At 34.8% G+C, this 26,347-nt stretch overlaps 5 protein-coding genes, 2 long non-coding RNA genes and 1 pseudogene across 7 annotated transcripts; 2 read left to right on the top strand and 6 right to left on the bottom strand.

The window, feature by feature from the left end:
• Positions 1-1,283: 1,283 nt before the first annotated feature.
• LOC130503466 (UMP-CMP kinase 3-like) lies at positions 1,284-3,529 on the bottom strand (annotated as a pseudogene).
• Positions 3,530-4,504: 975 nt separating this feature from the next.
• LOC108827012 (two-component response regulator 24-like) lies at positions 4,505-7,032 on the bottom strand. The gene is given in 3 exon segments (XM_018600358.2): positions 4,505-4,531; positions 4,534-4,689; positions 6,607-7,032. Coding segments are annotated over 3 exon segments (417 nt in total). The 5' UTR covers positions 6,841-7,032.
• An 892-nt stretch (positions 7,033-7,924) lies between these two features.
• On the bottom strand, positions 7,925-8,329 carry LOC130503467 (uncharacterized). The gene has a single exon (XM_056998078.1). It carries the CDS (start codon positions 8,275-8,277, stop codon positions 8,035-8,037), a length of 243 nt encoding a protein of 80 aa, XP_056854058.1. The 5' UTR covers positions 8,278-8,329; the 3' UTR covers positions 7,925-8,034.
• Positions 8,330-8,914: 585 nt separating this feature from the next.
• On the bottom strand, positions 8,915-14,589 carry LOC108828079 (phosphoglucan, water dikinase, chloroplastic). Its single transcript, XM_018601636.2, has 19 exons — positions 14,366-14,589; positions 13,685-14,294; positions 13,498-13,584; positions 13,191-13,322; positions 12,955-13,080; positions 12,681-12,859; positions 12,503-12,587; positions 12,273-12,422; positions 12,125-12,177; positions 11,851-12,059; positions 11,635-11,753; positions 11,485-11,555; positions 11,233-11,350; positions 11,013-11,099; positions 10,844-10,930; positions 10,674-10,750; positions 10,409-10,589; positions 10,214-10,325; positions 8,915-9,962 (listed from the first exon to the last, which is right to left on the bottom strand). The coding sequence occupies exons 1-19, from the start codon at positions 14,539-14,541 to the stop codon at positions 9,055-9,057; spliced, it is 3,567 nt and encodes a 1,188-aa protein (XP_018457138.1). The 5' UTR covers positions 14,542-14,589; the 3' UTR covers positions 8,915-9,054.
• Positions 14,590-15,970: 1,381 nt separating this feature from the next.
• On the bottom strand, positions 15,971-17,222 carry LOC108825214 (uncharacterized). The gene is made up of 2 exons (XR_008940836.1): positions 16,952-17,222; positions 15,971-16,291 (listed from the first exon to the last, which is right to left on the bottom strand). It is a non-coding gene; the product is annotated as an uncharacterized LOC108825214 (long non-coding RNA).
• Positions 17,223-18,837: 1,615 nt separating this feature from the next.
• LOC130503468 (sugar transport protein 13) lies at positions 18,838-22,335 on the top strand. Its single transcript, XM_056998079.1, has 4 exons — positions 18,838-19,049; positions 19,579-20,029; positions 20,687-20,978; positions 21,379-22,335. Exons 1-4 carry the CDS (start codon positions 18,914-18,916, stop codon positions 22,096-22,098), a joined length of 1,599 nt encoding a protein of 532 aa, XP_056854059.1. The 5' UTR covers positions 18,838-18,913; the 3' UTR covers positions 22,099-22,335.
• Positions 22,336-22,687: 352 nt separating this feature from the next.
• On the bottom strand, positions 22,688-24,028 carry LOC108826441 (uncharacterized). Its single transcript, XR_001945451.2, has 5 exons — positions 23,709-24,028; positions 23,575-23,638; positions 23,379-23,486; positions 23,100-23,201; positions 22,688-22,975 (listed from the first exon to the last, which is right to left on the bottom strand). It is a non-coding gene; the product is annotated as an uncharacterized LOC108826441 (long non-coding RNA).
• A 766-nt stretch (positions 24,029-24,794) lies between these two features.
• On the top strand, positions 24,795-26,081 carry LOC130503469 (mavicyanin-like). Its single transcript, XM_056998080.1, has 2 exons — positions 24,795-24,986; positions 25,160-26,081. Exons 1-2 carry the CDS (start codon positions 24,821-24,823, stop codon positions 25,546-25,548), a joined length of 555 nt encoding a protein of 184 aa, XP_056854060.1. The 5' UTR covers positions 24,795-24,820; the 3' UTR covers positions 25,549-26,081.
• The last annotated feature ends 266 nt before the right edge of the window (positions 26,082-26,347 follow it).

Raw genomic sequence — 26,347 nt, forward strand, 5'->3', positions numbered from 1 at the left:
TTGTGCAAATTGGTGGATGGAGATGAAGGCGTTTTATTACTGAGTCCTTGCCTCTATATTTAGTATATTTGTGGTGGTGTTTTTTTGTTGTTTGTATTTTTGTTTGGTTTGACTTGAATAGAGATTTGTGATTTTGTCTAGTTTGACAAATAGAAATGTTTTTTCTTGTCAGCAATAGAAATGGTTAGTTATTATTGGATTTTCGTATTGTTAAGGAGTTAATACTATGGAAATAGATAGCAAATACATGATTGAAATGATCAGGTAATACATTTCAGGTAATGTAAGATTTGCATTCTCCTAATTAAATAAGATATATAAATTACAAAAATATTACATCGACAATTCTATAAGCCGATAATCATATTTGTTTTACGAAGATTCATATCTGACCGCAGAATTCTAAGTTTCTAACTATTACTGTAAATGTTGTCTTCATTAACAACATAATTTATTTTTCTGAAATTTGAAATTTATATCTCATGATATAGAAATATTAATGATTTTTGATTAAAAACACTAATAATTCTTTAATCATTTTTTTGTCATTTAATGAATTGAAAATATATTAAAATTTAACAAGTAGTGATAGTATACTGATGAAAGAAAGATTTAGATTTTGAGACAAAACATACTCTGAATTTGAATCATGTCAGATATTAAGTTACTGTTGTTGTTTGGCAAAACGAAAATGAAGTCATATCGTAGGCCTCATTAAAAGTTTCAAACAAGACTAGCTTACTACTTTAGTATTGTTTTTTTACTGAATAAGACAGGAGATGTATTTATTTAAATTTATACTATGTGAGTCTTTGTGATAACTAGCTCAATACTATGGATCCGGTGAAAAACAAAAAGTTATAGCAGAAATAAATCAAGGGAACAACAAGAAAAGACCACAACACACGGATTTCATTAATCTAGGTATATTATAAACGGATTATAAAAATCCCATTAATTCAAATGAAATAACAGAAAGTACCAATCACAAAATTTCATCAAATACAAAAAATTATACATAGGTAAAGGTGTATAATAATGATAGTAACATTTATCAAAATATGGGTTATATAGAGAATGAAAATACAACCAAGCAGACTTCATTGTAAAGATGCAACCGCCAAGCTACCTACAAAGATTCAAAAGAAAGCAGACATGAATCATTATGTCATCACATACTCCTTTTGTCCTAAAGATTCTAAACAGTACTAGAAACATCATACCATACATACCTACAAGAAGCATCAGCTTTCTCACAGCCTTTATTCCAGACTTTTATACATCGTTGTGTTTGACCTTTGAACATAATTAAAATCAAAAGATCAATCATCACTGACTGCTACACATACCTGATCAATGCATCAGGTATCTTTTTAGGCTGCTGCTGCCTAGGCTTCAACCTGTAAAACATTCACAGAATCATTAACGTGAGAATCTTAGCAATAACTTAAAGTGATAAATTAATGGCATCATAGCTGCATGATTCTTTCTCTTACAGAACAACCTTGAAGCCCGTGATTCAAATCTCTAAACATTAGTTACAAGCTTCTACATTACAGGTAGTTCCTGAGTCTTTAATTTTCTATTGACTATTAGAGATTACCTTGTCAGCTTCAGGAGAAAAGACTGCCTTCTCCTGAAACACATCTTCAATGGGCTTTGCTGCATGAATCTGAAGCCAAGTAGTTAGTAGAAACAAGAAAACTTTGTTATACAACTTACAGTTGCTGGACCGTAATGCCAATAAAAAAAGAAAGAAGATTTTATTACCTTACGAACTTTCCCTTAGCTTCGTAGTACTGAATCACTGGCAAGCTAGATTCAAGAAACACCTTGAAACGCTTCCTTATAGTCTCTATATTGTCATCCTCTCCCCTTCAATAGGAGACAACATCAATCAATTATATATATATATAATATTATATAGAAACAAAGAGGCTAGAGACAGAGTAAAGAAACAGAGGTTTTCATATCATATTAAAACCTGTTTCGGCCCAAAAGGCGCCTCTCCATCTCTTCCTCAGGACAATCAAAGAACAAGACAAACTGGGTTCAATCCCAGTCTACAAAAACATCATCAAACGCATGTAAGTAATTAAGCATTGTATTGCAAAAAAAAAGAACATAACACTCTTTAAAAACTTAGAAATGTACTTACAACTTTTCTCAAAAGCTGCTCGGTTCTCCTCATTGCGAGGGAAGCCATCAATGAGGAACTTATCGTTCCGTTTTCCTGAATTGCTTTCTGGAGAAGCTTGATTGTAACCTCAGAAGGTACAATCTTCCCTTCTTTAATCATATTCTGGATCATAGTTCTGCAAACCATCATTAGAAAAGGATAATTAACCAACTACATTTATAAAGTTCAATAAACAACCTCAAGAAGGATAATGATGATATGCGAAGCTGACTCCTCATACTGAGAAAGTTTTAAGGGCATTACCCATTTTCAGAACCTGACTTAATCTCAGCTCTAAGAAGGTCTCCAGCACTCAGATGTGTGTAACCAAAATGGTCAACAATATAGGCACACTGTGTACCTTTCCCACTTCCGGGACCACCTGGAATCAAAATGTACTATCTAACTCAGAGAAAATGTACAATAACTCGAACCAAAGAGCACTTGATCATGAGTGACAATGCAATCTACTGACAATTAATGTCATAATGAAAAAACCACAATCAACACACAAGAGAGGAACCTCCTGAACTTACCGAGGACAAAAATAACAGTGGGTTTCTTCTCACTTGCGGTTCCATTCACCTCCTAGAAGAAAACGCACCCAAAAAAAAACTTCAAAATTAGAACAGATTAAATAGGATTTTGCCTTTTAACAGTAAGATTGGTTAATTACAGTTCATGTCAGAATGTCTGAAACATTTTACCTTGTTTGCAGCATCACCAATGGATCCCATGATACTAGTAAGCAAACTCTTTCAAATATTTACCCTGTGAAGAAGAGAAGGAATCCAGAGAAACACATTTTCATTAAAAAAAGATCACCATGCAATGGACCCAAAACGCGCAGATCTAAAGTGCTTAGCATATAGTTATAAAGTTGCAAACTTTGGAAAACGGATCAAGACAAAGATCAAAAGATGATGTAAGAAATAGAACAATGCTGACGTCAAGACAAAGAGAAATCCAGATCCGACAGAACTAAAAAAATGCTCTAAGCATGTAGATCGGATGCAATGAAAGAAGAATCCAAGACAATTCGAATTCAACTTCTGAAGAACCGAATCAAGGATCTAATAAAGATGCAAACTTTGTGGACAAAATGTTAAGATCCGAGAGAATGATATGAATGAGGGACGCAAACCCATCATTACACATGTATTTTTTTTTTTTGAGATTCACAGGGAATTTTCAGACAATAATAAGAAACTGTGGAAGAGATGTTTTTTAGAAAGATCTGAGGAAAGGAAAAAGGCGAACCTGAAGACGAAGAAAGTTTTTTGATTAAACGCTGAAGAAAGTGAGAAATGAGGAAGGAGAGGCAAGCGATATATATATTTAACAGATTCGTTTTTTTTTCTTAATTGATTAAAGAAAAAACAGATTCGTTTTAATTATTTAATTAATCTTCAGTTTGGTTACTATTTAAGGGACATTTAATTTCTGTCCATGTGTCTCTGTTACTTTTAATTTAAACCAAGATTTCCCTTAATATGTAGACTATTTAAAATAACCAAAAAAAAAGAATTGTTGACACACAAAAAAATTAAAAAAAAACACAAAAAATTGACAAAAATATTGCGTGTAGTAGTTGGAGTTGTCATAAGAATTGTATCATAAAACTAGAGAAATATGAGAATTATTTTAGTGGAATTTTAGGCTTTTAGTCGATTCAAGTGAATAAATAATCTTTACTTTATATATGAGGATATTGTAAAAACCAATGATTTTCTCATCTAATCCATATCTTGCTCTTTATTTGGTTAAGCTCTAGAGTGTGATCTTAAGCCTAAGCGTCAAACTAGCTAACACATGGGCCTTTGCGTAAACGCTAATTGTCAATGAATAAAGTGATAATAGATTGCTAGTAGCACATGTGGTGCTTTCAATTCTTCAGAGTTTGAACATTGTAGTTATGATATAGCCGAGAGAGGAAGGCCCATTAGACCAACTCAAAAGGTCCAAGAAATGCAATGAACTACGGTTAAGAGAACTACCGCTAAGTTGCTAACAGGACAACGACTACAACTCACTTGCTTCAAAAGTATTCTGCTAGTTCCTTCCTCACGAGCTTGAGACAACACCATTGGGAAACACATTCTTCCCTTAGAAATAAGAGCTCTGATGTCTCTCTTGTGATACTAGATTTGATAAAAAAAAAAAAAAATTATGTCGCACAATCAAACATATGTAAATTAAGCATATGATCACTTGGGGATCAAAACAAAATAGTAATGATGAAGTATGAATATTACAAGCTATAAGTATGTTATAGAAAACATGTGAAGATTTAACAAAAAATCACTATCAAATAATGAAGACTAATCAGGTTTGAACATAAAAGTCAAGTCTCTATGAAGAATAGAAAGAAGCTTAGAGATGGTGAGAGGTTTCTCTTGAAAGTCATTAAGACCAGCTTCCATAAACTCTTTCTTATCTCCTTCGTTAGCTCTAGTTGTTACTCCTGCTATCTTGCTCTCTATCCCCATCTCTCTCAGTCTCTTTGTCGCCTAATCAAACAAAACACACTTCCTTAGTTATACATATAAAGTTATAAACCATATATCGGCTCTATCTTTTTTGTCGGCTCTATTTTTTTTTTAAATAATAAAAAGGGTACTGCACATTATTAATAGCCAAACTGTGATAAAAGAGTCTTATTCCGATATTGAGTAGAACAATTTCATACAGCTTCTTTTATTATGGTTTACTGGGTGTTTTCCTGCACCGTGTGCAGTAAAAGAATTTTAAAATATTTTTATAAGATAAATATAATTATATTTATTTATTAATATTATAAATTTTCTTTTTTTATCAATATTTTAATATAAATTTGATTTAACTGAACATTAAAATTAAGATAAAATCAATTTTGTTTATTTTGAATTATATTTAAGAATGTGCATGTATATATTTAAAATTATAATCTTTGGTAGATTTTTCTATCTATTTATTTTAACTAAATATATTAAATAAATATGTAAAATTTCAGAATTATCAAAATTAAAATTAAACAATATTTAAAATCTAATCTGTAAATATATATAAGAAACTAATGATTTTACGATTTAATTTGATTTTATGATTTAATTTATAATTTTCTAAAAATATGTATATATTTTTGAAATAATTTTAATTTAAATGATATTTCAAAATTTGAAATGCCATAATTGAATATATTTATTTTAATGATGATTTATGCGTTATTGCCATATTTTAAAAAGTCCAAAAATATAAATCGATAATAAATATAATATATGAGTTATTACCATATTTTAAAAATTTTATCAAAAATATAAATTAACATTAAATATAATTGTCCATGTCATATTAATCTATAAGATATGTCATCAATTTTAGTAGCTATGTCACAATTATTAATCTAGGTGTTTCATGCACCATGTGTAGTGATGAATTTTTTAAAGTTAAATTTTATATTTTAAAATGTAATTATTAATAATATATTTTATTATTTTGACTAATAATTAATATAAATATCATTAATTAAGCATAAAATTAAGAGAAAATATTTTTATTTTAAAATTATATTTAAGAATATATATGTATATATATAAAGTTAAAATCTTAGATAAAAAAATTATTTATTTCATTTGGTTAAATTATTATATCAACTTGTACAAAATTACTAAAAATCATATAAAATTGTATAGTTATCAAAATTTAAAACTAAATAATATTTATATAATTTGTAGATATCTAAAAGAAACTAATGATATTACGATTTATTTTTTTAATTCAGAAAATTAGAAAAATTTAGATAATAAATTTTATTATTATAAAAGTAAAATTATATAATATTTCGAAATTCAAAATATCATATTTGAATATATTTATTTTAGTGATGATTTATGAGTTATTACCATATTCTACAAAGTTTACCAAAAATATAAATCAATATTAAATGTAATATATGAGTTATTGTCATATTCTAAAAAGATTTCCAAAAATATATATTAGCATTATATTTAATTGTCCATGTCATATTTAACCATATGACATGTCATCAATCTTAATAGCCACGTCACAATTTTTTTTGTGAAAACGATCGTAGAGAAGACATGTGGCAAATCACTTCTCAAATATAGACTAGGGGATGGATATTAAATTTCTCAAATAAAAATCAATTAGAGAATGATTAATCCCTGTTTCTTAGGAGAGGTTCTTAGCTCATGATTTAACTTTTTTTTTTATACTTTTAGACTAAAAACGGCTTTTATATCGGTTTTATCTTTTCTTAGTTAAAGTTTAAGAAAAGTTAAGAATTGTTTCTTAGTCGAAGTTAAGAATCAGTTAATAGATCGGAGTTAATCATAGTTTTAGTAATAATTTTTTTTCTGGATTTTAATAGCAAAAAATAATGGAATAACGAAGAATTTAGAGAGTGAAATATTATAAATTATTATTACCTGAATACCGTTCAAGATGGGCATCTCCATGTCCATAAGAATGAGATCGTAGTTTCTCCCGGAACAATGAACGTCGACAGCTTCTTGGCCGTTGCAAACGACGTCGTTCCTGATACCTAGACGGTCCAGCAGTTTGTGATGCATGGTTTGGTTTACAAAGTTGTCATCGACGACCAGAGCTGTTAACTTCGACTCTGCCAAGTTTGGAACCTCATCAGCTATCTCTTTCGTCATCGTTCTTGTGGAGCAACAAAATATTACAGAACTCTTGAGAAAATATTTTGTGGAAACTCAAAAATATATATGTTGCATATTTAAAGGAGAAAGAAATTGTGAAAAAAGTTAGCTGGATTGTGTTTTTGGATTCGGAGGAGATCTAGTGATCTTTCTACTTTTTCCATTTTTAGGTACTATACATGATTTTACATTTCTTTTCAAGATCCTTTAGCTTATGAAGGGTTTAGATTGATGTCTTGAGATTCTAATTAGCCAAAACACCATGTGAGCAACATACATGAATAGCAAATAATCATTATATGATATTATGATTACAAACTATAAAGACACATATACACATACATTTAGCAAGAAATATCACGTCATATGTTCAACTTTTGATTCAGTTTTAATTCATAAAATAAACAAAATCTAACATTTCCTTGCAAGTTCTGAGATTATCATATATCTACTGGATTTTTTTAGAAAATAACACATTGATATGACAAAATCTTGTTTATATTATAAAATATCGGTAAGTCTATATAAAAATGATTATCGATTAGTTAAGTTCATAAATTAAAAAAATATAATTCCACAAACGTGACTTTAAAAATATAGTAATTATATACTGTGTATATCATAATTAAGCATACTTAACATATGGTAATGACATAAATGGAGAATTGTTTTACGACCTCTCTTTTTATTATAGTTCGCTTTATAGAACACAAAAAGGGAAAATATTCTACGGAGGTTGTGGCCTTGACTGAACGATGTAAACATCTTCACCAACCAAACAAACTTCAAGATCTTGTGTACATCCAAAGTTCATTTCCAAGAAGAAACCCACCGAACCCAAGTCTCTGACCCAGCTTCTGTCCAAACAATGAGTCAACCGTATTATGTGTTTTGAAATGTGAATCTGTGATCACATGTGTTTTGAAAGAAGGAACATTATCATGATAATAGAATTGTTTCATTTAATAAAATCAAATTGTTTATTTAGTGGTTTTATTTGTAAGAAAGCTAAGGAGTTTTGAATCCTTTTATGCTGGGACATGCTAACTAGTTTGTATAAGTCAAGATAAAACCAGTTATATAATCAGAAAATTTATCGTATAATTCTCACTTAATATTCATGTTAAAGAAATACATAAAGATGACATCCTTAGCAATAAAGAGACAAATCACAAATAGAATAAGATCAGATCAAGCGGTGGTAGAAGGTGATGGAGATGATGTTGGTTTAGAAGGACGTTTTGGGAGACCACACTTGGTCAAACATCCGTCGTAACAAGGTTTGTTATGTTTGCCACATGCTATGGAACAGGCTGTGAAGCAAATGAATCTTGATTCTTTCGGCTTGGCCTCGTCAACATTGGCTCCATTGCATGCTTGTAAAACACACCCTATCATGATAAGTGCCATCACCATACACACTTTTCCCGCCATTTTTCTCTTTACAGGTTTATTAGGACTTGTGTTTTATTTAGTTATTGATAGATTTGAGATGTGCGAAATTGGTGGATGGAGAGGAAGGTGTTTATATACTGAGTCTTGCCTCTATATTTAGTATATTTGTCTGTGTTTGTTTCTGTTGTTTGCTATTTTTGTTTGGTTTGACTTTGAATAGAGATTTGTGATTTCTGTATAGCTAGACATAAATAGGTTGGCAATGTTTGATTTTAATGTTGTCAAAGTTGGTTAAAACTACGAAAATACTGTAGATGGCAAGTACTTGATCGTAATGGTCATTTCATGTATGATTTGTATTTCCTTGTTTCTTTCTTGTTATGTCATTCAGTGAATGAAAATATATTTAAAATGTAACAAGTACCATGATGATAAGAAGAAAATTTTGTGGCATATATTCCTTGTTTTTTTTTTTCCTATTTTAACGAGATTGGCCACAAGATACTTTTAACTTAGGGACAAAAAAATTATTGACATTGTAAAACAATGAATCCAACTCTAGATTTTTGTAAACTTCTAACTACTTATTAATTATAAATTTATAAACCAATAACATACAAAATTAAATATTATTTTCAGTTAAATTCATACATTAGAATATGATAATTTCATAAACTGACTTTAAAATATAGTAATTAATATATATGTATATATCATTATTAAACATACTTCACATATGATAATGACATACCTGCAGATTTTATTTTAACATTTTGTTATTATTCGCTTTATAGAACATAAAAAAGGAAAAATATTCTACAGAGGTTGTGGCCTTGACTGAACGATGTAGACATCCTCACCAACCAAACAACCTTCAACATCTTGTGCACATCCAAAGTTCCTTTCCAAGAAAAAACCAACCGAACCGAGTCTCTGACCGAGCTTCTGTCTAAACATCGAGTCAACCGTTAACCGTTTCTTGCTATAGTCAACGGTCAGCCGAATGTATTTTCCATCAGCAGGACCTTTTCCTGTCACAAGAAGCTCTTCACTGAAGTTTGCAAACGCTAAGGTCTCCACAACCCCATCGAGCTTACCCGAAGCAAGTCTCCACGGTGTTCCTCTCGTCCCCGAAGCTAAAGTCTCACCTAAACCAGGAGCTATCTCAGCTTCCACCAGGTTGCTGTCTGGATCAGCTGGACTCACCGTGTGAAGAACGAAAGATAAGTCGGGAGACAGCATCTCTTGAACCAGAACCGCCATTGTAGCTTCTCTCTGAGAGACACCAGCAGCTCTGCGGCTTAGAACAGCTCTTCTTGTGTAGAGAGAAGCCCAAACTTGGCAAACGGAATCTGAAAACACTGAAGGATCCGAGGGGCTCACGTTGGGGATTGATTCGTAGAGTCCTGCTGCTGACATTCCTGCTAAGTCCTCGACGTTGGCGCTTGAGCGAACGATGAGACGAGCAGCGTCTTGGGGAAACGCTTTGCTTATGGTGTTGATTGTTTCTTTAGGCACTTGCAGTGACTTCATAACTTGATGGATCTGATCACATATGTTGTCTAGCTCACCGCCTTCAGGTCTGGCTGTTTCTAACTTGTCTAACAGAGATGCAAACTTTTCTTCTGAGTTGCTTTGCTTTAAAGCTAGTTCCATTGATCCGAAAGGTATGACAACTCCAGCTGGAACCTTGAATGATGCTGGAACTCCGTTCTCGCTGTCCACTGCACATTCATTATAAAAACCAATGTTCAATAAATCATTAAGCATTAGTTAGATGTTTTATATAAAATTTATTTATTAGGCGGCCGTCTAGACCGATTTTAAAAAAAAATGTTCTAGAAAAATCATTTTGTTTAGAAGCTTTGGTGCCGCATAAACCGATCTTTAGAAGATTGAAAAATAAAAAAAGACTGTGCAAAAGCAATCTGGTTCCAGGGAGTTTAATCCTCTTAAGAGATTGAGAAAACTATACCTCTAGTAGAGGCTGCTGCCAAAGATGCAAGAAGACCACAAGCAGCAGCTTTTGAACCAGAGGTTGATGCATCTGAATCCGCAAGTTCTATGATTCCTCCACTAGGGATATCCTGTGGATGAACGTTGTATATATATCACAGATGTGATCAGAGAGTGGAGTGTACACATAATCACAGAGATATCAAAATTTTACCTTGGATGAGTAAAGAAGCCTATCAGAAGATGAGGAGACAGGCTTTGACTCTTCATCATCCTTAGATACACTCTTCTTATCAGTTTTTTTCTTAGCATCAGATTTTGATTTGGATTTGGGAGTACGACTCCTATCTTCAGTTGAAAGAATAAGGTTTACATGGCTTGGAGATGCTTCCAACCTGTAAGGTTCGGTTCATAGAAGAAACAACATTAGAGAAGAGGAAGGAGATTCTTGTTTTATGAGAGGGATTAGAGCTAATCACCTGACATATTTTCCTACAAGTCGCCGTATATCAGCCACCTTGTCATCATCATCACATGTCACAAAGACAATTTTCTCCTGTGGAAACATTATGTGAAATGAATTAGTGTCAACGCTGCACTTCGCTATAGAAGTTTAAAGAAATGAAATAAGAGAGAAATGGTTATTTGCCTGCCGTGCTCTGACACCAAGGTGAGACAAGTGAGGTAACTCCTGGAGAAGCATGACTCCAGCTATGTTCCCATTAGCAGCACTTACCTGTCAAAGCATGTTACAAGGTAATCAATCATTAGTATGATGATGAGAATCACGGTGAGTTTTGAGTGTTAAGGTCAAAAACCTCTTCGTCGCCGTCAGCTTTGTTGACCAAGAGAATAATTGGACCACCACCAGTTGATGGTAATGATCCAGGCACAATGCTCTCAACCTGCAAATTACAAAAGCCATCAAAGTTACAAAGAATAAGGCATAGCTAACTGAAAATTTCAATCATTACAAAAAAGTATCATAATGTAGATTCAAAATATCAGCCATGTTATTCATTTGCTTTCTCCATGTACCTGAACTAATGTCCCAGAAGTTGATCCAGGTACAATGACGTCCCAGCCTTCAGAACCAAGTGAGTTTCTTACAGCTTTTAGAAGAACAGTGCAGAGCTTTGAGATCTGAAAAATTATACTGCAAGGTGGAAAAGAACCCACAGGTTTGTTCAGATGCAAAAACAGAAAAAAGAACGAGTGTGCTTATAAGAATCTCAAATGATTTCAAGAGGTTGTTTGTACAGCTTAAGCAAAGAACAGGCCTGAACTTACCCAGCACGAATCTCTGCTTCTGTGTAGGTCTTGACACTGTTCTCTGGAATACCTATAGCTCTTCCTAGTATCTGAAATGATTTAAGCACGTTATGTATAGATTAGCAGCAGAAGTAATAATTTGACCACGTTAAGAGGAAAAGTCTGTACCTCCACATTAGGAGGGAATATTTGAAGAAGTAAATCAGAGTATTCTGCTGTTAATCTCCGTGCTCGATCCAGAGTTGCTTTAAGCCTCATGGCCCAAATGGTTTTTCCATCCTCTTCCCCTTCATGAAAGTTAAGGAGCATTTTCAGAACTAGCCTTACAACATCAAAGTTACATAAGAACGAGTTGATGTATGTGAGAGAAGGAAATAAATAAACCTTCTTTTTCAAGTAGGTCTCTCTCTCGCCAAGCGAGGAGTTCATTTCCAATGGCTAAACACTCTTCTTGCTTCCAACCAGATAGACCTACTTGCTGAACACCCAAGACCAAAGCATCCAGAGGATCTTTCCACGAGGCAACACTTCTTGATTCCACATCTTTGGCCAGTTGACCAGCTCCTCCCATAGATTCAACAGCATTGAGGAATCTATACCCAAAATCATTTAGTAGTCAAATAACTTCCAAAAGAAAAGAAAAAACCTTATTGCACACCTGCTTAGTAGAACGAAAAAGTAGTCCTCAAGGCCAATCTCACAAAGGCGCCACTAATCAAAAGAGCAAAAAACTATATAAGTAAAATACATTGCTACATGATAAATGCTGAGCTGTGTGGGAGAAAAAAAAAAAGGAAAAGTCTCACCTTCTGGCGCATAGCAATGGCAGAATCAGGAGCATCATTTCGCAAGCCGCTGTTAAGTTCCTTAATAATTGTTTCTCTTAGAGAAGCCAGAGAATGCATAGTTTTAACCAACTCCAAAACGTTGCTTGATTCTCCAGATGCGTCAAGGCGCTGTAAAAATATAAATTTCACAATCAAGACTCATCAAGATACTATTACAGAAACAAACTTTGACATGAAGAGTCTCTTACCTCTTTACACTCAAAAAACAAATTGAGAGCAGAGAGACCTCTCCCATCCATAGAAATCTTCATAGATTCAAGTTGTTCTGTGAGGCTGCAATAAGATACAAATGGCTATATATAATACAGTATTTGGGAAGCATTGTATATGATGAATGATTGAATAGTTTTTTTTTTTTTACTTTACCTTCCAGCATTAAAGAAATCCTTAAGCTCATTATGGAATATTCTGAACTGCTCCACAAAGTCTCCACTGTATTTTCCTGGGGTCTCAGTGATTCTCTCGAGCATTGCTTCTGTTGCAATTAGATCTTCTGGACCCGCGTTCCGGTGAAGCTTGTTTTGTATGGTATGCTTGATTTCTTGCTGGAAAACAAAGATGGGTAATATGAATACTATATAGACAGTAAACTGATCTAATGACTAAACACAGCTAAAGAGAGTATTATTATTATTATTACCTTGAGATCATGAGGAATGTCATTGCGATGGGCTATGTCTCTAATTCTAGTTAGAGGGACAGATGCAGTAAACTCAGCTTTGAAAGAAGGCAAACATGGATGTATTTTCCTAGCAACAAGCACTTCCTACAAAATAAAAGCATATATCCAACTTAAGAGAAGCTACAACTTAAGTCAAAACAATAGCTACAGAGGCTGTGAAAGCAGAGAGAAGTTAAAAGCAAAATGTGTCACACCTCTGCGGTAGCATCTTTCTTGCTGCAAATGTTCTCCAACTCACGGAATATAATCCTGGAAATCTCAGCGTGATGGTTAGGACGGTGATGCCCTCCATCTTCAAAGCAAGGTATCTGACCTGTGTTTATCCACTGCAAACAAACAAAATCGAAGATAAACTAGGTGAACTCCTATTGCGAAAAATATCAATGTTCAAAAATCGCTAGGCGGTGGTTAGGTGCCTTATAGAGGATTATTGTTTAGACTAGGAGCTGCCTAACACTGCAATATAAGATTAGGCTACAAAGAAGATAAAAAGAGAGAAACCTTCAAGTAAACTGCAGAGTATATGAGCGCCTTCAACCGTTCCTCTTTCTCAACACTCCCAACTATGACCTCACTTACCAACTCAAGCTTCAAACACATTAAACCAATAAGAGATGTTACATTCTTCCCAAAAGTCCTAATCTTTTAACTAAAAGAAAAAGGACACATACAATTCAATATAGAATACCTTCTTCCTCCAGTTCCTAGAGTTGCGATCACCTTCCACCATCTTAAGCGCCGAGCCTACAAGACCAGTAGTATCCCAATTCCTACCAACTTCTCTGCTCCCATGCTCATTAGACCGCATAAAAGAAGCATCTTTGCCTTGCCATTGCCCACCCAATGTACTCTTCCGAAGCTGCTGCGCACCATTCTCACTGCTCACTACTCTATCATCATCATCACCAATATCATTGTTGTCACTGCTCTCCTCCCCACCAGCAACTTGATGAGGCAAATCAAGTGTCTCTCCAGTGGCATCCCAGTGACAAACAACAGAGAAGCTCCCTGAGTTAGGAAGCCTAAGGACACGATTGTCACCAGACTCCCACGACAAAGAACCGTCTTTTTTCACTACAACGAACTTAAACTCCAGAGCCTCCCCTCCGTTAAGCTCAAGCTCGCAAACCCATCCTTTCTCAGACCAAGCGAGTGGCGACTTCTCTTTCCAGGAACCGATCTCTTCAGCTGATCCAAACATAGCAACATGCTCGCCGAACTTAACTTGACGATCAAGCCTCACGTTCAGCTTCACTTTCGCCCCCGACGACCCATCTCTCTTCTTCCTCTGTTCCTCACTGGGGTCACATCAAAATTCGATTTTTAGAAGTTAAGAAACCAAATTCGATCGAAAAGGAAGAAACTTTACATGGTGGAAGCAGCGCAAATGAGGCGTGAAGGAGAGTGTCTGAGTCGTTCTGATCGGCGGGGAAGGAGGTGAGGTCTGCGAGTGAAGTGAACGAGACTGGGAAGAGAGGAGGAGTTTCTTGTTGCGGTGGTGAAGGTGAAAGGAGAGCCGTGAAAATGGCTGCCAATGCTCTCCATTGTAGTTGTGTGATAAGCTTTTGTTCAGTCTTCACATCTCAGGAAAGCGATTAACAATTTCATATTATAGGAGTTTTTTTTTTTTTGCTTCTTTTCCACTGGGAAATTGCCAAAATGTGTCGAAAAAATATCTTCCGTGACAGAGATATTTAATTTTCGTCGGTCTCTTAAACCGATGAAATGACATAAGCGAGGATTTTTTTTCTTTTTTTTTAAGTTCTTAAACCATTCGATTCGTGCAAAGTACGTAAAGGTAACCATAGTTATCCTAGGAGTTCGAACGTTTTCAATATTGTTTTATTTTATAATTTTATAATAGCTGCATATATATTCCGCATTTTAATCAAATAAATAACAATGTTCATACTATACTATTTTTAATGTATTTTATTATTTTTTTAAATTATAAGTTTTAAATAAAAGATCTCAAATGTATGCCTCTCTTGAGCCAAAAAAAAAATGTATTCCTCTAAAATAATAATATTTTATTTCTTACTTTTAATATAACGACATTATTTTATTTAAAATATAGATGAAAATAAGTGATTCAAAAAAAGTGTTTCTCTAAATTTTATTGCAGAAAAATATAAAGGTAAAATATTTTTAATAGCTAATATTATTTATATGTTAAATTTAGAATTTGGATTCAAAATTATGCATTGTACGTGTTAATATTTATTTAAAAAATTAAGTTGGTTAAGTCTTAATTGGACAGAGAATGCTAGACTGCTTATGGGCTGTAACATATACTAGAATGTTAACTTGGTTAAGTCTTAAAGTTAATGGGCTTTCGTGGCGGGCTTCTCAGCCTCGTAAAGAAAGAAGCGAAAGGGAAAGAAGCGGAGGATTCTCCCATTCTTTCAAGAAGGCGGTAGTGGCTGAATGTATACTTCGTAAGGATCGATGATATAGTATTATAGTGAGTTACTGAGTTGTATCAAGAAGAAGCAAGCTCCTGGAGTTGGTCCTACAAAGCCAACCATTGAGACAGAAGGAGATGCAGACAACGAACAGATTCTTCCTGGCTAAGAAAAGAGAAACACAACCGTTGGTATGTTTGGGTTCTCACTTTTTTCTCTATTTCCTTTTTTTTCTCTATTTCTTCTTTTTACCTTTTAACGTTACCTTTGACATGTCTTCTAATTTTGCAAAGACCAAGTGAGATAAGCTTTTTGGCTTGTTGAATTTTCATGGTCACTTGGTTGGTCTTTAGAGTGCTAGTTGTTATGCCTTTTTGAAATTTCTGCTCCAAAGACTATTTTATTATGTTGTTTTTTAATGTTTGATTGAATACTTTTTGATGGAGTTTTAAGTTGACCGTTAGTGTCAAACACCATTAGAGCATCATTATCCTTAAACCCTTTAAAGGGTCTCTTAATTATTTTTTAATAGTTTTCAAAGTGTTAAAGTGAATTAAGAGACTTAGAAAAACATTTGAACATTTAGGTGGTTTATTGCAAGTCTCTTGATTATGGGTTCTTAAAAAAAATTAAAACACTTTCATTGAGGAAGATGAGAGTATTTGGATTTAATCTGACCATTAAGCCTCACTGCCCTGTTTATAAATGATTCAATGCAACTAATCTCAGACAATGAATCTCTAACTAATGACCACTTACTACTGCTTGCTTGTTCTGTAATCCTCTCTTTCCATGCATAGATAGCTGCTTCTGTTCGTTTGTTTGCTGTGAAGAGAATGCAGCTTGGTCACTTCCAAGCTAAAAGCCTGGTCAATCCATCCTTGTTGCCTCTGTATTAACAAAGGATTGAAAAGATTGAAACCCAAACTGCAATGCTAATCAAAACCAAAACTCAGATTTTATTTTATTTTATAAAGAAACAAAGAGCAATTAGCCATCAAGCAATTTCATACGATCATGTATATGTAAATCTTACATTCTTTATAAAGAAACAAAAATCATCATCATCATCAGTTTGAAGGCAGTAAGAAAAAAAAGAAGACAAGACAAGTAAAGCTCAAAACTTTATAGAGAATCAAAGACCAATGAACCATCAAACAATTCTACACGATCTTCCACTTATAAAGTGTGGCCATGTTTCCTAAATCATACAGAGAGAAAACAACACCAACAAAAAAAAATACTACACTAAACGCTTCACCTTCCTCAGGATCATCATGCAGATCATCATGCCCATTACATAAGCAGAACAAGAAACACAAACACATAAACGATTCAAGCCATCTCAAGAATCTAGATCATGACACCAAGCCACCTAACGAGAATCTACTAAACCAATAAGAACATGAAGTGATAGCATAAGAACAAAAACTCAGAAACGCATCTGAACTCAGAATTATCAGAAACGCATAAGAACAAAAACTCAGAATTATAAGAACAAAATTAAATAACAGATCAATGTTGTTGGGGAACTAAAAACTCAGAATTACCTTTCGATTAAGAAGGAGCAGAAACTGACGATTGTCTTCATCGAGAAGACTCACCGACAATTTTCTGAGTTGAGGAAAGGAGAGCAACCGAGAATCTTCGTCAACGAGAGCTAACCCAGATTTCTCGCCGAGGAGAGCCACCGCCGAGATTCTTCGTCGAGGAGGAGAGCACCGAGGAGACCACCGAGTTTCTTCGTCAACTTCAACCTTTTTTCCTCTCAACGTGTTTTTTCTCTCCTACCAACACGTGTCCAACAGAAAATGTTTCTTCTTTCGCATACACGTTTCTTCTTTCGTATACGTTCCTTGCCTTAATACCTATTTTTCTTTTTCTTTTAATTAGTAATTACCCTAAAAACTGCTTAAGAACCCTGCGATAAGGGTGCTCTTAATTGCATCTCATAGTTTTGATGTTCAGGATAGTTGCAAATATTTTTGTACATATACATTTTTGTCAACATGATATTTAATTATAAGTACAGGCATTTTCATTATCCTTTTTTTTTTGAAAAAAGCATTTTCACTATTACGATATTCTTTTCTTATCTTTTTATGAAAAAATCATAGCCACGTTTTATTATTTGTTTCTTTCATATGTATTCGTCAGGTTAGAATCGTTTACTACAACTCTTAACAGATTTCTCAGAAAAAAAAACTCTTAACAGGATAATGATGTTTGAGAAGTAAAACACATATTTGGTCCTTACAGGATTTTTTTTTGTTACGTAATTAATTTTACCTGTAACATGTCAAGTGGATATTGTTTACTAACACGTCTGAACACATGATATCCGTGGTATCATATTTCAACAAGAACTTATACACAACTAATATTCAATTTTGATTTTGCATGTGTTGATATACCTTAAATAAGTCGATTACTGATATCAGTCAATAAAAATAGAATCCCGTGACAGAAAGCCACTACAAATTAATGAAAATTCATACTTTAATCTACTTGTTGTGTATTCCATAATCGAGTAGCATTGAGCAAATCTGGTTGTTGGCTTTTAAAGGTATGGACACATAAACAATACAATTGGCAGTTAAGAAGATGTACAAAAATAACGTGACAGCAACTGAGAAACCAATAGGAAGATAAATATCATTTGATTCCATAATCGTATTTAACAACAGTTGAACAGAGTAATGATACAAATATGTGTTCTACATATATAAACTTTTAAGATAGTGTTAAGAAAATTTGGTGGGTCGGAGTTGTCTCAGCCTACTTTCTTAGAGGACTGTTTGTTACATTATTCACCAGTTAAGTAGTCAAATACACAACAACAATTTTAAACCGGTCTATCCCACTTCGATTCACAATTTAAACCAAATTAAAACTGACCTTAACTGTTTTAGAATTTTGCCATTTTGAAGAGTCCCGTTGGCTTAAACAGCATATATAATATATAAATTGTACAAATGTGACATTTATGAAGTTAATCACAGGCTACATGACAGCAAATTTGTATGACCTACACACGATGTTAACGGATAGTTCTTATTCTAAAAAAGGTATGAGATATTTTGATACGGTAGCAAGATTTTCACAACACGTTGAGAGCGATATAAAGAATTGTAACAATCTCTCTAATAAGAGAGGAGAATCATGCAGTATAACATAACAACAAATATAATATTCGAGGATAATATAATAACACGAGAGAGAAGACTTATGACTTATGACTTCTGACGGTATGCATATTATATATTCAACTAAGGCGCCACATAAAGCAGAAGTAACGTTTGTTGACCAATGACTTGATGACTCAGGAGCATGTGAACATACAAAGAGACGTGTAAGCATCCCGTTGGCAGCAAACGGTTTATCTTTGTGCTTCACTGCCTCTTCTTCTATATAAAGGACTAAACACCCAATGGTCTCTTTAACTAAGTGTTCCTTTTTAACTCGTTAGAGAAAATTACTTTAAAAATTTAGTATCTGAAGAGTTCTTCAGCATGGCCGGAGGAGGATTCGCAACGGCTCCCGCAAACGGAGTGGAGTTTGAGGCAAAGATAACTCCCATAGTAATCATCTCTTGCATCATGGCTGCTACCGGCGGTCTCATGTTCGGCTACGACGTTGGTGTCTCCGGTATGAATACAATATTCCTTTGATAGTTTCTGATGAAATGAAGAAAAGTAGAAAAAAATTGATTGTAAAGTTTGTGTAAATGCAAGATTCCTCAAGTAGTGATTCTTAAATAGGACTTGGTTAATGTTCTCACCTACCATAACATCTTTGGGAGGAACATTTCATCTAAAATATAGAGGACTAGCAGAAAGTAATATCAAAATGAAATTTCATTTTAACTAGTTCAATGTTAATTAATTAGCAAGATCATATAGCTTACAAAAGTTTGGCAACTAGTGATCTTGATCACGCCCCTAGATCTAGATCGTCCTTGTTTTAACTTTTAATAGCATAGTGACAAAATTAATGTCATTGGTTTGAGTTTCTTTTTGTTTGTTTTAAAGTAATTAATCTTATTTTGTCTTCTAAATTCACGCATAACAGTATGACATCATGATTCATGAATATATTACAATCCCTAAATGAGATTAAACGGTAACTAGTACCAAGAAATAATAAGTTATTTTCCATCATCAATATGGTTATGTAGGCGGAGTGACATCGATGCCGGACTTTCTGAAGAAGTTTTTTCCGGTAGTTTACCGGAAAGTAGAAGCCGGCGCCGACAAAAACAGCAACTACTGCAAATACGACAACCAAGGACTACAACTCTTCACATCATCTCTATACTTAGCCGGTCTAACCGCAACGTTCTTCGCTTCATACACGACGAGAACGTTAGGAAGAAGACCAACCATGCTCATAGCCGGGGTGTTCTTCATCATTGGTGTGATTCTCAACGCCGCGGCTCATAACCTAGCCATGCTTATTGCAGGACGTATATTGCTTGGTTGTGGAGTTGGATTTGCTAATCAAGCCGTGCCTTTGTTTTTGTCGGAGATTGCACCTACTAAGATTCGTGGTGGTCTTAATATCCTGTTTCAACTTAACGTCACTATTGGTATCCTCTTCGCTAATCTTGTCAACTACGGCACCGCCAAGTAAATATCTCTATCCTTAAATCCGCTTTTTTATAATCCTTGATAAAGTGAAACAAAAATGTGTGAAAATAGCCTTAAAATTAATAATAAAATTCAAATAAATATTTCGTGATAACGATTTTACTTATATTTTCTGAAGTAGTTTTCTTTATATTCTTTTCTTGTCAAACTTTTGGTTGTCAAATATTCAACTACCATCAGAAAAGCATTTTAACATTTTAAGTCTATTTAAGATATCTCTATTATATCCTCTTCTTAACTATTTTGATTAAAGTGAAATTAAAATGTGTGGAACAAGATTAAATTTATAAAAACTCAAATAGTAATGGTGATGAAGATTTTACATAAACTTTCTAAAGTATTCTAAAGTTTTCTTTATCCTTGTCAAACTTTTGGTTCATGTTCATATTCAACTACCATCACAAAAGCATTTTAACCATTTTTTATAGTAGACGTTTAAGTCTTCCGTGATTTCAGCAAATACTATCCATTTTTTATAGTACACGGAATCTAGTCGTATCTCAATTTTCACGTCATGCCGTAATATTATTTTTTCCTCTGCGTTGACTTAAGCCGAGTTAATGGACTTTAATTATCTATCTACTTAGGCCCACACTGGAGCTAAAATGGACCCACTAAATAAATGAGTTTTTGCAGGATCAAGGGAGGATGGGGATGGAGGCTGTCCTTAGGTTTGGCCGGAATCCCGGCGCTTCTACTGACGGTGGGAGCTTTGTTGGTGACGGAAACACCGAACAGTCTCGTCGAAAGAGGTCGTCTTGATGAAGGCAAAGCCGTTCTTCGTAGGATTCGAGGTACAGATAATGTAGAGCCAGAGTTTGCTGATCTTCTTGAAGCTAGCCGCCTTGCTAAAGAAGTCAAACACCCTTTTAGAAACCTTCTTCAACGTAGGAATAGGCCTCAGCTCGTCATCGCTGTAGCTTTGCAGGTCGGTAATCTGAAACGTTATTTCCTCTCTCGAGTGTTTTGCTTAGCCCCACGGTTTCGGTTTATGCGGGTTGGGTTCGGTTAGTTTGGTTCGGCCATAGTTCCTCCACTGAAGTAAACTGAAAAAGTTGGTTTGATTCTGTTTTTTCTCTGTTTTTAATTATTTTTCAAAGTAACTGAATTTTGTGTTTCCCCTAGGTTCCAGTTTGGTTAAATTTAACTATTTCGGTTGAATTGTTTAGTTTGATTAAGTTATTTCTGTTAATTTTGGATTTATTAGGTTTTTGTCTCAATCAAACTAGCCAAAATATTTTCAAAAGCTTTCCAAACTAAACCGAACAAATCAGTTCTTATTAGTTTATGCTAACCCGTTGTTACGTGATGCTTACGCAACACTGCAGATCTTCCAACAATGCACTGGAATCAACGCCATCATGTTCTACGCTCCTGTTCTCTTCAGCACGTTAGGGTTTGGCAATGATGCTGCTCTCTACTCTGCAGTGGTCACTGGTGCAGTAAACGTGCTCTCCACGTTAGTCTCAATCTACTCCGTTGACAAAGTCGGTCGTCGTGTTCTTCTCCTCGAAGCTGGCGTCCAGATGTTCTTCTCTCAAGTCGTTATCGCCATTATACTCGGCATCAAAGTCACGGACCACTCACAAAACCTCTCCAAAGGGTTTGCGATTCTAGTCGTGGTGATGATCTGCACGTACGTAGCTGCTTTCGCCTGGTCTTGGGGACCGCTCGGGTGGCTAATCCCTAGTGAGACTTTCCCTCTAGAGACACGTTCTGCTGGACAGAGTGTGACGGTCTGCGTCAACCTCCTCTTCACTTTCATCATCGCTCAGGCTTTCCTCTCCATGCTGTGTCATTTCAAGTTCGGGATATTCATCTTCTTTTCTTCTTGGGTCTTGGTGATGTCTGTGTTTGTGATGTTCCTCCTTCCTGAGACCAAGAACATTCCTATCGAGGAAATGACTGAGAGAGTGTGGAAGAAGCACTGGTTCTGGGCTAGGTTCATGGATGATCATCACGATGATCAAGTGTTCGTGAGTGGTGATGTAAATGGCAAGAAGAGTAACGGTAAATCTAACGGCTTTGACCCTTCAACACGGCTCTGAACCGAACTAGAAGCGAGAGAAACACCATATAGATGTAAGAAACACACAGTTTTTATACACTCTACTTAATGTCGCTACTTCAAAATGAGTTTTGTGTATAGGTAAAGTACTTAATGTCTCGTCCAACAAGTGTTATATGTTCTGTTTTTTTTTTTTTTCAAAAGAGTGACAGTGTATATTTCAAAGTCCAAAGTTTGTATTGTTGAATTTCTAGAAAGCATTTCCCCCAAAAGTGAAGATGTAGGCTATGTTAGTGGGTTGAAATTGGGTTAGTTATGGGCATACAGTATGGACATTAGTATGTTATCATGAAAGGGGGCATCACATGGATTATGTGTCAGGTACAGATTTCTTTATGATATCTGGCGAATGCTGCAGTGGTTGAATTGCTATAAGATAGTGCTACAGAAATTGATAAAGAAAATGATTTTAGCATGAAAATATAATTTAAATTAGTAAAGAAATCTGGTTACCAAGATGTAGGAGGAAGAGTAACTGCCAAGTAGAAATATTAGAAGATGATTCAAAATTAACATACCAACCAACTCAACATTCTTTCCTTAGGGCAACATTATTGGTAGGACAAATGTTAGAGTTCTTAGGTTATTTTATTATTACTTTTAAGTTAAGGACAATGTTAAGAAACATTAACAAAAATGCAGATTATTGGTGAGACTTTATGTTGTTTCTTAGTAACTAAATACTTTTTTTGTTAAAGTTATCCACCAACATAGCATAGAGTTGCTTGTCTGAACAGAACACCGAGAGTCTCAGTTACGTTTGTGTCTCATTAAACTATTACAGAACAAACCATGTATCTCCAGTGTCAGTCATAGCTTCGTTATCATCATACTCTTCGAGAGGTATTTGATGCTGCCTTCAGTGTAGTTCCGCCAATGCACACAGTAAACACATAACGCAGCAAGTAATAGGGTCAGTTCAAACTGTATGATCCTGAGTACTACAAATTTACAGGAAGTAAGAATGTGACTGAAGCAGACCATTTGGAGAGAAGATACTAAGGTGAATAGGAACTGGAGATATCTGTTTGCTCTTCCCAGTGATTCTATCAGTCTCATCTTGAATCTCCTTCCCAACCAAAGCTGCCAACCATAAAAAAAAAATTCAAGCAAAAAGTCAATGAACACTTCAACATCAAACGAGTCTTCTATCCAGACCCACAAGATGAATTCAAAATGGCAGGGACACACTAAGACAAGACCTAAGTAACCAACAACCAGAACAAATATACATTCTCTTATATAAAAAATTTACAATACCGAAGTCTGTGAATTGCTTCTTGGGATGATGGAGGAACTCTGCATACTCCTATGTTCCTTCCTTCGTCTTGTGCAGCTGCAACACCAAAGGACGCCTCGTAACGATACCTGCTCAAAGCACTTTCTTGTTCAAAACAGAGCTTTTTTTTTGAAGTATTACGCAAACACTAACCGTAAAGGTTAGGACTTTACAAACCGGATCCTCTAGGAAGAAAGTCTCTACCAACTATACTCTCAAGAACCGAAGATTTTCCACAACTCTGCACAAAAGTTGAAGGAGTCAAAAACAGAGGAAGAAGAAGTCAAAGGCACTTCGAACGGAAAATTCACCTGACCACCGACGACGGCGACGGTTGGAAGAGCTTCCCAGAGAGAATTGAACACATTGTCACCAGTTCCACCAAGACTTCAAGAGCTTATTAAGAGAAAAAATCACAGCTTTCAATCCAATTTCATGAACCCCAGATTAAGAAAAAAATCACTAATCAAACCGTCCCTGGAAATTCTGCCTACTAGAGAAACAAATATCACTAATCAAATCATCGGGAGAAAACGAGTTTCTTCATCATCGGGAGAGAAACAAGATGAAGAAATAGATACCAAGAGAAGAAGAGAAGAGAAACAGAGAGAAAGACACGTGGCTCGTAAGGACGCAAAGAAAAACTTCTTATTTTAGAGACGTCCCAACTATATTCGCCCTTTTTCATTTAAATTTCGACCATTAATGATAAGATATTCGGCATTAGATACGCCGATAATCTTGCCCTTTTAGAGACGGTAGCCTTCCAAACTTTAACATACCCTGTGAACACTTACTTTACAACTTATACAACAAATATTTTTTTATGGTTATGTTTGTACAGTGTATGTGTGTTTTTGTTTGATTCTTTAATTTGTTTTGTTAAGAGACTAATATTCTTTTTAGTTTTCAAGTCAAAATCAATAAATGAATTGATACATCAGATCAGAACCCAACTTATTATTGATGTGAGGTTCCTAATAACACTTCAGGAAGATGGTTCTTCTAAATCATTCATATATAACAAATTCTGGTATGAATATTAATTTTGAGTCAGATTAATACCGAACCGTTCAGATGATCAAAATCGTTGGTTGTTCATGATCTTATATAATATCAAGATTCATATGTTTTTCAACTTCAAATCATCTGGTAACGGCATTGACTTGACTATGTAAGATTACAAAACTATTGGGCAAATAATACATTTAAGTGCTATATAGTCTTCGGATATTTGAAGTCAGTATAAGAAACAAGTACGCAATCTTTGTCGGTATTTGCTTTTCAGACACCCTTTCTCCAAATTAGCCAACTAACCAAAATAATAGTGGCCTCTTCATACATATACACACCACTTAGTTTCATATATATATATACACACACATACCCTTGTGGGGCTCTCGACCAGATATCGAAGAAGAAGATGGCGGCGAAGATAGTGGTGGCTTTGGCATGTATGGTGGTGATGTTAGGGCTGAGTGAAGCTGCGGTGTACAAAGTTGGCGACTCAGCTGGCTGGACAACCATAGCCAATGTAGACTATAAGCTATGGGCCTCTACCAAAACTTTCCACATTGGTGATACTGTCTGTGAGTACCACAATTTTCTGACCACTTTAACTATAGTCTAGACATTAAGATCTTGATTCTAAAATGTAATAGTTCGTTTAACCAATGTCGGAAAGTGGGTCATAGTCCAGCACTCCTAACTTGTTTTGTTTTCACATTTTGGCACTGATCTGACAATTATTTGATTTTGACAGTGTTTGAATACAACCCACAATTCCACAACGTGATGAGAGTGACGCATGCAATGTATAGAAGCTGCAACAACTCAAACCCAGTCTCCACCTTCACCACCGGTAATGACTCAGTCACACTCACCAACCACGGCCACCATTTCTTCTTCTGCGGCGTTCCCGGCCATTGTATGGCCGGTCAGAAACTTGACCTCAACGTCATTCACCCCGTCTCCTCCACCCCACTCTTTGATCCACCGATTTCCTCCTCTTCTCCTCCTCCTCCGACTACTACCATTCCTGCAGCTGGAGTCCCCGGTCCATCTCCTAGCCACGCGGCCTCTCTCCCGACTGTGGTGGCAGCTGTGGTGTCTCTCCTTGTCTCTTTGGTCTTTGCAAATTTTGCGTCTTAATTAGGATTATACAAACATTGCAATTATTGCATATACAGTATACCTTTTGTTATGTTTTCGTCTACCTACCGTATTGTTCTTTCCCCCTGAGTTGATTCAAAATGTAGAGACTACGTCAATAATAAAAAGAAAAAAGTATAAGTATGATTTAGTTAGTATTATTTTTGTAAAGATAATTATTGCAAATCTTTTAGAATAGTGTTCTTAGCGTAATATAAAAAAAGTATCTTATCTTTTAACTAAGAAAAATTAAAAAACGTCTTTTAGTTCTTTATTTTTGGTTCAGAGACGTGATTGAGAATGATTAATAGCCTGCTTATATGTGCATCTAATTTGACAACATATGTTATGATGAGATCAGTCTGGTTCATCCGTATTTTCTTGCTATGTATTTGATCAAGAATCTTGTTATAATGTACTGGTAACAAAACATAGACGATGAAACAGCTTAAAGATTAGATATACCACCTCTATACTATTTTGATATAGAAATCATTTTAATGCTTATATAACGAGAACAATAAATACATAAACATGACAACCAAGCGATTATTTTTTATGTATACACCCTTTCTATTCTTAAAAAGTGTCTAATTTTTTATAATGAAGAATTATTTTCAAGTTTTCTACATATTCGATCGAGTTATTTTCAAGTTGGGTGGCATGTTTTTGATACGCAGCCTTATGCCACCAAGAGTAGTGTTTAATGTGGATGATAAGGCGGCTGTGATGCCTAGTAAGACGGAATGGTTAGGATTTGTGTTGAACTCCAGGTTGTTATGGAAGGAATCTGTTGATG

The sequence above is a fragment of the Raphanus sativus genome, unplaced genomic scaffold (genome assembly GCF_000801105.2).
Source record: "Raphanus sativus cultivar WK10039 unplaced genomic scaffold, ASM80110v3 Scaffold0966, whole genome shotgun sequence".
Lineage (NCBI taxonomy): Eukaryota > Viridiplantae > Streptophyta > Magnoliopsida > Brassicales > Brassicaceae > Raphanus > Raphanus sativus.

What these genes read in the sequence shown, in the direction of transcription:
- LOC130503467 (XM_056998078.1), bottom strand. Translation starts at nt 8,277, where the DNA reads ATGGCGGGAAAAGTGTGTATGGTGATGGCACTTATCATGATAGGGTGT.
- LOC108828079 (XM_018601636.2), bottom strand. Translation starts at nt 14,541, where the DNA reads ATGGAGAGCATTGGCAGCCATTTTCACGGCTCTCCTTTCACCTTCACC. An exon ending in ATTTGCGCTGCTTCCACCAT is followed by an intron (nt 14,295 to 14,365) that starts GTAAAGTTTCTT and finishes ATGTGACCCCAG; the next exon opens with TGAGGAACAGAGGAAGAAGA. An exon ending in GAAGCAGAGATTCGTGCTGG is followed by an intron (nt 11,351 to 11,484) that starts GTAAGTTCAGGC and finishes TCCACCTTGCAG; the next exon opens with TATAATTTTTCAGATCTCAA.
- LOC130503468 (XM_056998079.1), top strand. Translation starts at nt 18,914, where the DNA reads ATGGCCGGAGGAGGATTCGCAACGGCTCCCGCAAACGGAGTGGAGTTT. An exon ending in GTCAACTACGGCACCGCCAA is followed by an intron (nt 20,030 to 20,686) that starts GTAAATATCTCT and finishes GAGTTTTTGCAG; the next exon opens with GATCAAGGGAGGATGGGGAT. An exon ending in TCATCGCTGTAGCTTTGCAG is followed by an intron (nt 20,979 to 21,378) that starts GTCGGTAATCTG and finishes GCAACACTGCAG; the next exon opens with ATCTTCCAACAATGCACTGG.
- LOC130503469 (XM_056998080.1), top strand. Translation starts at nt 24,821, where the DNA reads ATGGCGGCGAAGATAGTGGTGGCTTTGGCATGTATGGTGGTGATGTTA. An exon ending in CCACATTGGTGATACTGTCT is followed by an intron (nt 24,987 to 25,159) that starts GTGAGTACCACA and finishes TGATTTTGACAG; the next exon opens with TGTTTGAATACAACCCACAA.